This window comes from Malurus melanocephalus, unplaced genomic scaffold (genome assembly GCF_030028575.1).
Source record: "Malurus melanocephalus ecotype Western Australia unplaced genomic scaffold, MMel_1.1 scaffold_143, whole genome shotgun sequence".
Taxonomy (NCBI): Eukaryota; Metazoa; Chordata; class Aves; order Passeriformes; family Maluridae; genus Malurus; species Malurus melanocephalus.
The window spans coordinates 1,282,728-1,294,390 of NW_026623375.1; the positions used below are offsets into that span (position 1 = coordinate 1,282,728).

An 11,663-nucleotide genomic window follows, 5' to 3' on the forward strand; every position below is an offset into this window, starting at 1 on the left:
TGCCTACAGCCTCCTGTTTCCCTCCTACCTGTTTGGCTTTGTCCAGGTAATTATGGTAAGATATCAGTGCTGTCAGCACAGGAACCACAGCCAGGTGCAGATCTGTGCGGGAAAAGCCTTCGGGGGTCCCGTGGAGCCTGTCCGTGGTCTTCTTGTCTGTGAGCTGACACAGCACACAGCAAAAGTCAGGGCAYCTCTCACTAAAACACCCAGCAGAAGGCACTGCTACAGCTCCCCTTGAGCTGGAGATATATATATATTCATATACATACATGAAGAATACTCATTATTACCTATTCTGTACCTAAAACAACCCTCGCAAAAGAGAGGGTGAGTGAGGAYTGACAACCAGCCCGCTAGTCTTTAAAATATTCATCTGAAGACAAAAAAATACCACTCAAAAAACTCCTCTAAGCAATTCCCAAGCAAGCCAAGGAGCTGCAGACTGCGCCTCAGTGRCATTACCATGTAGCTCAGTGCAGAGGCCAGGAGGTCGATGTTGCAAGGAGAGGTTAAAAATAGCACTTTATAGCGGAGGGATTCTGGTAATTTGTTGAGAACCAACTTCAACACCTTCCAGTCTGTCTCCTGCAAAGAYACAAAATGTTAAGGCTGAAAATTTTTGCGCAATTTCACTTCAGTTTGGAAGTCAGATCAATCAAATTGCAGACAACGTGTCATTTCCTAGGCAGATGCAGGTCTTGCCATGGCTGATACAAAAAAAGAAGTGGCACTTAGCTGTCACAAGTCTCTCCCTGTCTGCCACCCAGCTCTAGGTGCAATATTGGCACCATATACTGGAAGAGAAATTACATTGAGATCTGACAGCCAGAATTCAATTCTCCTAAGCACCAGCATCAATTAATTCCCAGAGCAAGCTAAGCCCTCAGCACAGAGCTGTGTCCAATGCCACATTCAGGAACAATTGATATTTACAGTTTATTGGTGATGAAACATCCACRAATTCTCAAAACACCTCACCAACTCGCAGTGGGAGAGGTTTTAATTTCAAGTGCCCTTTCAGAATCAGGATGATTTATTGGATCTTGYTCAACAAGCAGTTTTTGCCCTTGCCTGCTCTGAAGCAGTGAAATGAAAGCTGTGCTTCTCTTCTGAAGAGCTGGACTGCTGCTCCCACTGGTGGTTGTGAAGCTGCACAATCACACCCAGATTCTGAGCAGCAAGGAGCAGGAATTGCTTTTCAGGCCTTTTTTAGGCACTCTGGGCTGGAATTCCCCAGGCAGCTGGTGCCAGGAGTGGACAGAAAGATGCCAGGAGTGGACAGAAAGACACCAGGAGTGGACATACCTGCTTCAAACACTGCAGGAGGACCCCAAAGACCATAGAGTAGGGCAGGTGTCCCACCCGGATGGTGGCACCTTGGGAAGGCACACTGGGGCTGCCTGAAGGTGGGGAGAGGGTGCCTGGGGGCTTTTTCTCAGAAGCCCTTTTCTCTGCCTCTCTACAAYACAGAAAGGGAGAAAAATACGTGTCATTTTTACAGCCTGTTCTTGTAACCTACAGCACTACCCTGTCTGGGAGCCAGCTAAAAGACTGAAAAATATAATTTGCATTTTAATTTAAAAAAGCACAGGATTGCCCAGCAGACAAATAGCAATGAGCCAGTTTGGTTAAGTGAAGGATTTTTCTATCAATTTTTCTATCTGCAGCAAATTTAGAAAGGTAACTTTTGGGGCATGTTACACAAAGAACTTTAGACAAGCTATAAAATTAAAAATATCCAGATTCATACAAATCATTGAATCAAAACYCAATGTGAAACTGGTCTGAGGCAAGAAACAGCAATTTTTTGGGGGAAGTTTTGTGAGCAGGAACTTAAATTTCATGTCTGAGATTGAGAGCTCTGCAGGTAAGTGATTTGCAAGAACAATTAACCAATGAGTTACTGGTTCAGACAATCCTAAACTGTAACTGCAGACTGGTCTAGGATTTGGAACATTTAGGAAAGCTGCAGATTGCTATTGATGGAACATTAAGCTCAGCAAGAATACAATTTCATTTGGAAAACAGCTTTTTGAAAATAAAAAATAAATTAAGAAGTATCCAAGGCCAGGCTGGACAGGGCTTGGAGCAGCTTGGGATAGTGGAAAATCCATGGCAGGGGTGGAACTGGATGAGCTTTAAGGTCCCTTCCAACCCAAAACATCCTGTGATTCTTTTGCTTAACACAATGAGAAACCTACACAAAATCACAGAGGCAGTAGGGGCTGAACCTCACTGCTCCATCCTTGTTGGAAAGGCCAAGGCGGTGCAGGGAGTCAGCTCGGAGCATCAGCAGGAAATCAAACACCTGAAACAGGGAAGACACTGGAGTCACTCCAACCCCAAGCCAGTGGAATACTCCCCCACCCATCCATGGAATAATTTTCCAAGTATAAAGGGATTTTTAAGAGATGCCATGGCTTGTTCTGCRGGAGGCATSACTTCTGGTGTCACACTGCATTTATATATGAGCCAACAAACATTTCATTCTACTTCTTGCAAGCTCTRGAGCACCCAGTCCCCAGCTGCCACACAAAAATTCCAGAGGACKGTGCAGCTGAGGCCCTGGGAGAGCAGGGGGCTGCTCCTACCTGCAGTCGGATGCTGCTGGCCACAGGAAGGCTGTAGGAGTACAGGTAGTGGCGCTGCACGTGCTGGATCAGCATCTCGTACACGCGAGTGGCGTGGCTGGAGGGCAAACTGTACAGCTTGGTCTGCAGGCACAGAAACACAGCCCAGCCCCAGGGATCCTGTCACAAACCTGGGGCTGCTCTGCAGTTCCAGAAATGCAGCAAAATCTTGGTCCTCTGTGCAACATGGACAGGCTCTGAAAGGAACCTCTGCAAAAACTCCAGAGCAGCTCTGTCTGCTCTTACAACTTCACCACAGCCCAGGACACACTGCCCAATACACAGCACATCTATTAAATCTATTCAAGGTTATGAACTCCTCCTTTCTGCCAATTTATGGCCACATCCTCCCTCCACACAGGAAAATGTGCTTATCCACGTTGTATAATGGGAATTGAGAAAATAAAACATTTCATAAACAGTCCTATGGTGCCCAAAAGCAAATGAGCAAAACAAGAGTTATAATATTGAGTAGTTAAACAAAAGTCAGAATATTTACTAGTGGGAGAAGAATTATCTAAAAAGCCAAGTCCAGCAGAAGAGTATYATGAACAGTCTGTGTTTAATTCTTTGCAGCATTTACCTGAAGAATTATCAGGAGCCCAAGCACAGCTGTCTTGACATCCTCCAGAGAAGCTGAATATGACAGCAAGTCCCTCTCCTCCAGTTCAGAAGGAGAAGACAGAGAATGTGCAGCCACCTTTGAAAGAGAAAAGCAGCACATGGTGTAAAYACACCTTCTCTATATTTCCATCCTGGAAGGTGAGGAAAAGCCCTCAGGAAGTTGTCCCTGCTGCAGAAGCTGCCGGCCCTGCCAGGTATTCACCTTCTCTATGATATCCAGCAGGCTGTTGAAGTGATGRGTGTTGCAGCCCTCAGCCAGGTCCACCAGCAGCTGAGTGGCCAATTTTCGGACCTGATGGTCTTTATCCTCTGGGATGTGAGCCAGCTGGGAGATCACCACCAGGTTTATCAGCTCTTCCTGCAAGAAGACAGACCTTCCTAAGCTGTCAGATGCTCAGTCAGCACATTAAAGAATTTCAAACAAAAGAACTCAGCCATTATGAYACCAGGTTTGTTTCTCAACTGTTTCATTCCTTGATTTCCTCTTCCATCCAATAGGTATTTCTGTCTCCCAGGCCTCCAGATATTTGTGACTTTTACTGAACTTTTCAATGCTTTGGGTATTGTCTGTCCTAAAGATTTGACAGCCCAGGCTCAAACAGAGAAGGGATTCCTAAGCCTTTGTTTTTTGAGAGAGGAAACACCAACAGTTTTGTCTTTTCACAAGTCTTGGACAAATCCAAGAAGCATCTCTGCCCCTTCCTGCCCTCTGACACTTTGGGCACATCCTGAGGAGCTGAACACATCCCCAAAGCTCTTCCCTAACTCCTCTCTCAGAGTTTCCATCTTGGATAGCAATTAAACTGCAAGCACCAAAACCAGTCACTGCTCATTATGTCCAGTCCTCACCTTTTACAAAGCTTTTAAATCAACTTTGCATCTCTCATATTGACTATCACTTCTTCCAAAACAAAATGGACATGGAATGAATGGCCTTAAAACACAGAGGCCAAGACATGTCCTCAAAACCCAGCAGCTCCCACTGCAAGATGTGCATCCCYGTATCCAGCTAAGGACAAATAATGGCAAATCCGCCTCCAAGCATCCCAAAGAAAGAGATCTGGGTGGGTAAGATTCAGAGCCCAGGGCTGTGCATTCTCCACTGCCCAAAGCCCCCAGGAAAATGTGCCTCTCCAAAGGCACTGAGGCCTCCCCTGGGATCCCCAGGCAACACACCTCATAGAACTGTCTGTTGATGCTCAGCACAAAGGACAGGACATCCAGAACTTTAATCCGAACTGCACTACGGCTCTCGTTCCTAAAACGGAAAAAGTAAATCCAAAATTAATAAAACGGAGTTGTTGATATTTAGGGAACTGAGTAAAGAAAAGTAAAACCAAAGGAAGATAAGAAACTTCTTCAGAGTTGGAATAGTAACTGTGAGAGATCAGCTGAGCCTTTARTTAATGTCTCTGCATCTGAAATCAGATTCAAGAACAACTGGAAATTCAAATCCTAACTCAGCTTTTACACCTTCTGCAGACCTGTAATTGTAGCTTTCCCATTTCCAATCCAAACCAGGAAGCACATGTCAGAAGAACAAGTGCTCTGGTGAGCAAATTTAAAACCAAACACATGGCACTGAGGAAGAGCTGCTCTTTGGCAGCATTTCACAGAGGAGACAGAAGTTTGTTATTGCTCTATGTTGATGTTTCAGAGCACACAATCCCTTAGGGAGCACCAATTCAAAAGCAGATAACTGGAATGCTGGATAACCATATGCAATCCTAATGCTTAACAGGAAAATCTTGTTTGGTGTCAGAACTACAAAGTGCTATGGAGTGGAACACAACTGCCTAAGTTAATTGGAATAGTACTCAATGGAAACAAAGAGAAGAAAAAAACAGCAGCATAAAGAACTCAGTGGAAAGCTTTTCTTCTGTTAAATAAATCCTTTCATGTGATGTGTCCTGAGTACCACACTTCTCAAGAGCCATTTACCAACTTAGAACTTCAGAACGTTAGAACTTCAGAAAACAAAATTATCCAACAGGAAAAGGTGGCAAGAAACACTTGAAAGTGCTCCTTAAACATAAGAAGTTCCCAAAGTTATGATTTTTTACCTGAAGAACCTCTCCATTAAGAGCTGCAGATTGTGAATCCAGCCATCTTTGGCRGGGTGGATGGACTGAGCTCTGTATGTTATCAGGTTTAGCACAGAAGATTCCTTTTAGGGAAAGTTCAAGAAATGTTTTTAGTGTATAAGCAAACAAAATAAATCCATTCCCCAACCCCATCACAGAAATAAGGCTCCTGGAAGTCCTTGCTGGGATTTTTTAACCATTTGCTATTTTAGGACTCCCAACTTTCAGAGTTGGGAGTGTAACAGAACAGACCCAAAAGGAGGCCAATAATAAAGCCTTACTGGTCTCTGGTCAGCACATCTTTCCACCAACTCAAAAAATCTCTCTTCAGAGCCATGAAAATCATTCTGGTCACAGAGTTCTTCTACTGTGGTCAAAAGATCATGTACTATGGACTTCAGTTCTTGGCTCTCCAGAGTCTGAAACAGAGACAAAATAATTCCTGAAAGATTTCTACCTTACCAAAAAGTGCTAATTTTAAATACAAACAGAAAACTCAGCAAACCACAGCAATGAGAACTGGGCTAAGCCTTTCTCAGCTTCAACTTCCCCACAGTGCACAAACAGATCAATCTGCAAAACAATTCATGGCAGAGCCTTTGGATTGAAAGCACATCAAGGCAGGCCCAACACCCACCTGCAGCTGCTGCAGCAGTCTCTCCATGATGTCCAGGAGGATATCCCAGGTCACAGCCTGCAGCTCCTTGCCATATTTCTTGATCAGCCGTGTGATGGACAGAACGATCTCGTAGGACACGACTGCGTTGGGACAGGTCATGGCCTGGAGGGCAGAGCACCTCAGTCAGGGAGCACTTGGGAAGCAGTGCTCAGAAACCCTCTCCAGTCACATGCAGCACGCCTTGTTAATTAGGAAACCAGCCTGCAGGCCTGAGATAAAACCATTCAAGTCTCTACACAAAGGGCACGGCAAGGAGCCACTTTCTCAAGAGCAGTTCTGCACTGCTGCAAGCAGCTGGAGCTCAGATGGCAGACACAGCCCCATCCTACATGGAAACAAGGGAATTAAAGCCAGTAATTCCTGCTTGAGGCATTCAGATGAGGAAACTTTGAGAGCTCTGAGGCTGTCCTTGAAGACACCATCCCTGACTTTCTGTACCACCCACTGTGAAGAGTGAAAGTTGTTGCTTTTTGTTTTATTTTTTAAGCTACAGTACCCATAACACAGGTACTTGCTAGAAAGGATYCAGACTTTGCTTTTCTGGCCAAAGATATTTGAGGAGGAGGCCTCAGCTACAAACACAAATGCTCTTGTTTCACTTATTTCAGTTTCTCCCTTCTTCACCCCACACCCAGTCTTCTTCTCATCCTCCCTACAAAGATCCCTTTGGTGCAGGGGGCCACGTTTTCGATCTAAGTTTGTCCAAGTGATTAAAAAGCTCTTCCAGCCTACCTTGAGGAATGAAGGCAGCACTGAAGTTGGGGAGTTCCTCAGGGAATTGAGGCGATGAGCYCCCCACAGAGCCATCCCAACAAAGAACACAGCTCCTCTCAGCAGGGCTGCATCTGCCATGTAGGATCTAAGCACAGGGGGAAGGGAAGATTCAGACCATGGCACTATTATTTTAGCATACAAAGTCAACARGAACATGCACTGTCCCAACAGGAATTCCCAGCTGTTACACATCAGGGCCTTGCACAGCAATGGACAAACATGAAAAGCAGAAAATCATTCACCATAACTTTAAACAGAGGGAAATTAAATTCTGAAATGYCCCAAATGAGCACTTCAGCAGCGTAACTAGAAAGGAAATTTATTTTTAAGCACCGGAACCTTCAGCATGTTCTATTGAGGTGGGTGACTCCCCATCTTTCTCACTGGGACCTTACTGAATTCCTTGGATTTGTTAGATCCTCCTCCTTTACCTGTCTTCCATGATCCTGCACATGTTGTAGATGGCACTGTGTCCCAAGTGAGTTCCCAAAAGGTTGCGCATGAGCTGCAAATTCAGAGAGAACACCTCAATCTCCAAATTGTTCAAACATTCAGCAGCCTAAATATAGATTTAACTGGCCATGACTCTGGAAATGGATGTGTCCTGCCTTTCCCATGTCAGAACAGAAACCTGTCACACCAGCTGAAACCAGGGGAGAATCCTTTGGACATGACACAAGTCATGCTAATCCCTTAAGATTTAAACAATTTTTAATTTACTCTTAAAAGCAAGCTGAAATTGGTGGCAGATGTGCACAGGCATGTCTGACACTTCAACCARGAGTGAATTCATCCCAGCCCAAACCCAGGAGAGGTTCTGACCTTCCAGCAGGGCTCACAGAGCTCCTTCACGTTGATGGTCCGGCACAGGGTGATGATGAATACAGGCAGGTTCTCCGAGGGCAGGCAGTTGTAGCAAACAACTGCATCCAGCACTTGCAAGGAAATCTATGGAAAAGGGAAAGACAAAATGGTTGTACACCTTCCTTGTGAAACAAACAGGTCAAATACTTACCTGGCACTAAGGGTATCTAAGATACTAAGGGTATCTTCTGGAAGTCAAATGGGATTAAGATGGTTTGGGTTTTTTTTTCATTTTAAAAAGTATTGTTGATTCACTTATCAAATTGGTTAATGCTCTGTTTGCTTTGGAATAAATTATTGGTGTATGAGATTGAAAGGTTTACAAATAATATTGCATCACATAATATTGCATCACTCTCTTGAAAGATGAGAATAAACCAAGAGTCTGATGATCTGATTTTGTTTGTAAAGTTACAGTTTCAAAGAACTTCAAAGAATTCTGAAGCACTAAAAGAAACTCAGATCACTGACCTCTATGTCCACAGATGATGAAGTCTGAATGCACAAAAGGCAGATCTTGCTGTTAAGAAAGAACATTTAATTACAATTGTTTGCTTCACATGATTTTAGGCAAATGACAAGAGCCCMAACAGCCAGGTTAATTGCCATGTTATTTAACCCCTCATTCCCCTTCCTGTGGCAATGCTGGTGATGCCCCAAGGGACACTGAGCACTGCAACCCCTTTTATAAAGGGAAACTTAAACGTGACTCCAGTAAGGTAACAGCACATGGAATGGGAAAAGCACATTTAATTAAATTAAAACAGATCTGAGCACTGTAAGAACTGAAAATGAAATACTTGTCAGGTATGACCTGGAATGAAACAGATCCAAATGGGAGTGAAAATATTTCACATGTATGTATATTGATCTGCAACTTTCTCTTGTAATTTACTAGGAATAAACACATAGGAGTTAAAAAACCCAACTTACTGGACCATATCAGCTACATAGTCTTCCAGATAGCAGCTATTGAATTTCACCAGGTTCACTAAAACCAGGAGGAACTCAGAAGTCAACCCAACATCCATCCACTGTAGCACAAAATCAGCTAAAGAAGAAAAAAAAACTCTGTTACAATATGCCTTCTATTCAGGAACTATATCACTACCTTTTCCTATTACCACTGGATGTCTCTCCCTTGATACATTCCCATCAAATTCAAGAGAGGTAGGGACAAACTCACCCAGCTCTTCCTCCAARTAGGTGATGTATCGTCCATTCTCTGTCAGAGCCTTGAACACTTCAAGACGTTCATGCAAATCTTCATTGGAGGGATAGTCCTTAATAACCTTAAAAAAATGGGCTCTGAGGATCCCTAATCTCTCACCCTTTAAACAAAAAAAATGGGCGTGGTTAAGGCCTGGATATTATCAAGGTCTACCTCAGTAATCTTTATGCTTGAAATTATTTTTTTATTGAATCAGTGCCAACTTTTCATAAGCATCCCCTCCTGCTCTCTCAGAACACTAAAAACTACAACTTTGGGCTGATTCAGCCTGATGTTTGTGCAACACGTTGGGAAATCTGAAGAATTCTTTGTATGCTGAACTTGGCCAGCCTAGAAGTGTCTCACCCAGAACCTCCTGCATACCTGAAACATCAAAACCAGCTGCAAACTACGACTAGAAGGTCTGGGCAAAGACCACGTAAAATTTGCTGAATTATGCTGAACTTGACCCRAAGTATTTCCTCTTTTTCAAGAGCATTACCCCAAACCAGAAAAGCTTTCTATGAGTTGTATGAAAAGTTTTGCTACGAGGTCAAACCATGACTTAAATTAAAGCACTTCCTCTTCTCATTTATGAGGCACAAYCAAAACAAGAAATATGAGCATTTGCAGAGAAGAATCCCCCGGTGTTTTTCCCATTTYCCCCCATGCACAAAGCCCAGTTTAGGCCAGTGTTTCCTGCCCAGTGGGTTTGTGGTCACCTGTCCCTGGACGATGGACTTGAGCAGGTGAAGCACGGCGTGCCTGGCCTCGGCKGGACGCTCCGGCTGCAGCATGTCGGCCACCACCTTCCACACAGCCTCCACGGCGTGCTGGGAGCAAAAACAGCATCAGGCAGGAAAGCCCAGCTGATCCTGGCATCTCCAGCCAGCAGGGCACAATTCATTATGGCAATTCATCATTAAGACCCAGGGATTTCATGGCTGGAGTTCTCTGTTCTGAGGGACACTCACCCACCTGGTCATACACTCAGAGCAAGCCCAGGAGGCACCAAGTCCAGTCCCACACCCCAGAAACTGGAATTCCTCATTCCCACACTTACTGCAGTGGGAAAATTTTACAGAAACCTTCACCTAGCTACAAGATGAGTTCAAAACCAAGCCAGAAGGAGACAAGGAAACCCTTCTTAACATCATCTCCCATGAGCTGCCCTGAAACTCCCCAGCATTCTCCTTCAGGAAGCCCATCAGCTCCATCCTCTCTGCTCCAATGCTAGCAGGTTGGGCAAACTAATTTCCCTTTACAGCTCWGGAAAGCACAAAGCAGCCTCTGGGATTATCCATGCTAAAAAGCTTTCTAAACAACAGGAGTCTGTTATGATAGTTCAAGACCTGCTGCTTCAGTTTCCATCCTTCCAATACTCACTGAGCACTTTGAAACTCACCTCTTCAATTTTTTTGGTTTTTGCCACTTCACAAATTTGACCAATTGCTCGTATCCTRTTACTCAATCCACATTCTATGCTCAGTTCCTGGAAAGAAATGGAGAAATAAGCTAACAGTTTATCTTACCAGAAACACTTATCCCTTTCTCCAAGGGGAGAAGGAATTCTGGTCTCCTTCACCCTTTTTTTTTGTATTTTCCTCCTTGTGTGCCAACTATTCTGCTTACAGACTTGTGGTACCAATTACTGGAATCAATTATTTTAATTTCCACAAAACCTTAAGGTTTTCATAAAACAGAAMCAGTTCCCAGCTTGTGGAAACTGTCACCACAGAAACTTCATCAAGCTCAGACTACAAARAAAGAGGGAAGAGGGAAATACCCTGTAACCCAACATAACAAGTATCTCTAAAGTATTCAAATAGTGAGTAACTCAAATGCTGGAGCTGCAAAGTAGGTGAGCTTTACATCCAATTCACCAGAGAATGAGTTGAGAGATCAGGAGAGGGACTGATGGAGAGGAACTGAGTGACAAAAGGCTCAGCAGAAGGAGCAAACCCTCCTGATCCCCTCAGCTAAGGTACCCCAGGCTCTGCCCCCACCTTCCCTCCACTCAGTTCTCACACCTTGAGTATTTCTGCGGTGATGATAAACTCTGTCTGCTTGCCCTCTGATGACTTCGAACTTCCCCGGGATGTTCCCAGCCCCAGGAGGTTTCTGAACTTCTCCTTCAGTCCAGAATCCTTGCTCTGAGGCTTTGCCATCGCTGCCAAGTGCTGAGGCCCTGCAAAYACAGAACAGGGTTCTGGTCAGGGARACCMAAGGRKAATATTYCAGCWGGAAAACACCRGTAACAGCATCACACTGGGGTTTTTCCAGAAAGYTTGGGTGTCTGGAGCCCTTCCAAACATGGGAGAAGCCAAACACTGAGGAAACACAAGGAGCTCATGCCGCTCCTGCCTTCAGCACCCACGTCCCACAGCTCCCCAGGGAAAGTGGGGCCTTTGGGACACCCTTTCCTGGGAGCTCTGATTTTGGAGGYATAGCCACATGCACGCACTTTTTGGAGGGTGTGAGCTGAATGCTTGTTCCCAAAGCAAAGGCCAAGCACACTGTGCTGTGCTGTTGATGTGGAAGTGAGGAAGGAATTACAAATCTGGTTGTTGGAACACCCAAGTGCTGCCACAGCAAGAAAAAGATGGAGAAAGAACAAGGATGGCCATTACAACAGCCTCCAGAAGCTGTCTCTCCTTGCCCGTCCCACTGTCCCTTGGGGACCTCTGTCCTAGGAGCTTGCACAACCCCAGCACCCTTAAATCCTCATGAACACCACATGGCCTTCCTTACACCCTGGGCACGGCAACCCCTGGTGCTCCTGGAGATGCACCACA

The 11,663-nt window shown here is 44.7% G+C and overlaps 1 protein-coding gene across 4 annotated transcripts in view; it reads right to left on the reverse strand.

The window, feature by feature from the left end:
• Positions 1-11,057, reverse strand: part of TSC2 (TSC complex subunit 2) — a 30,790-nt gene extending 19,733 nt beyond the window's left edge. For all 4 annotated transcript variants that reach the window (XM_057371241.1, XM_057371239.1, XM_057371240.1 and 1 more), the window contains exons 1-20: positions 10,899-11,057; positions 10,274-10,360; positions 9,591-9,701; positions 8,845-8,989; positions 8,592-8,709; positions 8,130-8,178; positions 7,617-7,742; positions 7,226-7,299; positions 6,753-6,879; positions 5,979-6,122; positions 5,623-5,760; positions 5,321-5,424; positions 4,434-4,515; positions 3,460-3,615; positions 3,217-3,333; positions 2,595-2,717; positions 2,205-2,311; positions 1,309-1,462; positions 466-588; positions 29-163 (exon numbers count right to left, since the gene is read on the reverse strand). In XM_057371241.1, the coding sequence (XP_057227224.1) occupies positions 29-163; positions 466-588; positions 1,309-1,462; positions 2,205-2,311; positions 2,595-2,717; positions 3,217-3,333; positions 3,460-3,615; positions 4,434-4,515; positions 5,321-5,424; positions 5,623-5,760; positions 5,979-6,122; positions 6,753-6,879; positions 7,226-7,299; positions 7,617-7,742; positions 8,130-8,178; positions 8,592-8,709; positions 8,845-8,989; positions 9,591-9,701; positions 10,274-10,360; positions 10,899-11,036 (2,358 nt within the window). In that variant the 5' untranslated portion in view covers positions 11,037-11,057. The remainder of the gene's footprint in view (positions 1-28; positions 164-465; positions 589-1,308; positions 1,463-2,204; positions 2,312-2,594; positions 2,718-3,216; positions 3,334-3,459; positions 3,616-4,433; positions 4,516-5,320; positions 5,425-5,622; positions 5,761-5,978; positions 6,123-6,752; positions 6,880-7,225; positions 7,300-7,616; positions 7,743-8,129; positions 8,179-8,591; positions 8,710-8,844; positions 8,990-9,590; positions 9,702-10,273; positions 10,361-10,898) is intronic.
• Positions 11,058-11,663: the final 606 nt, after the last annotated feature.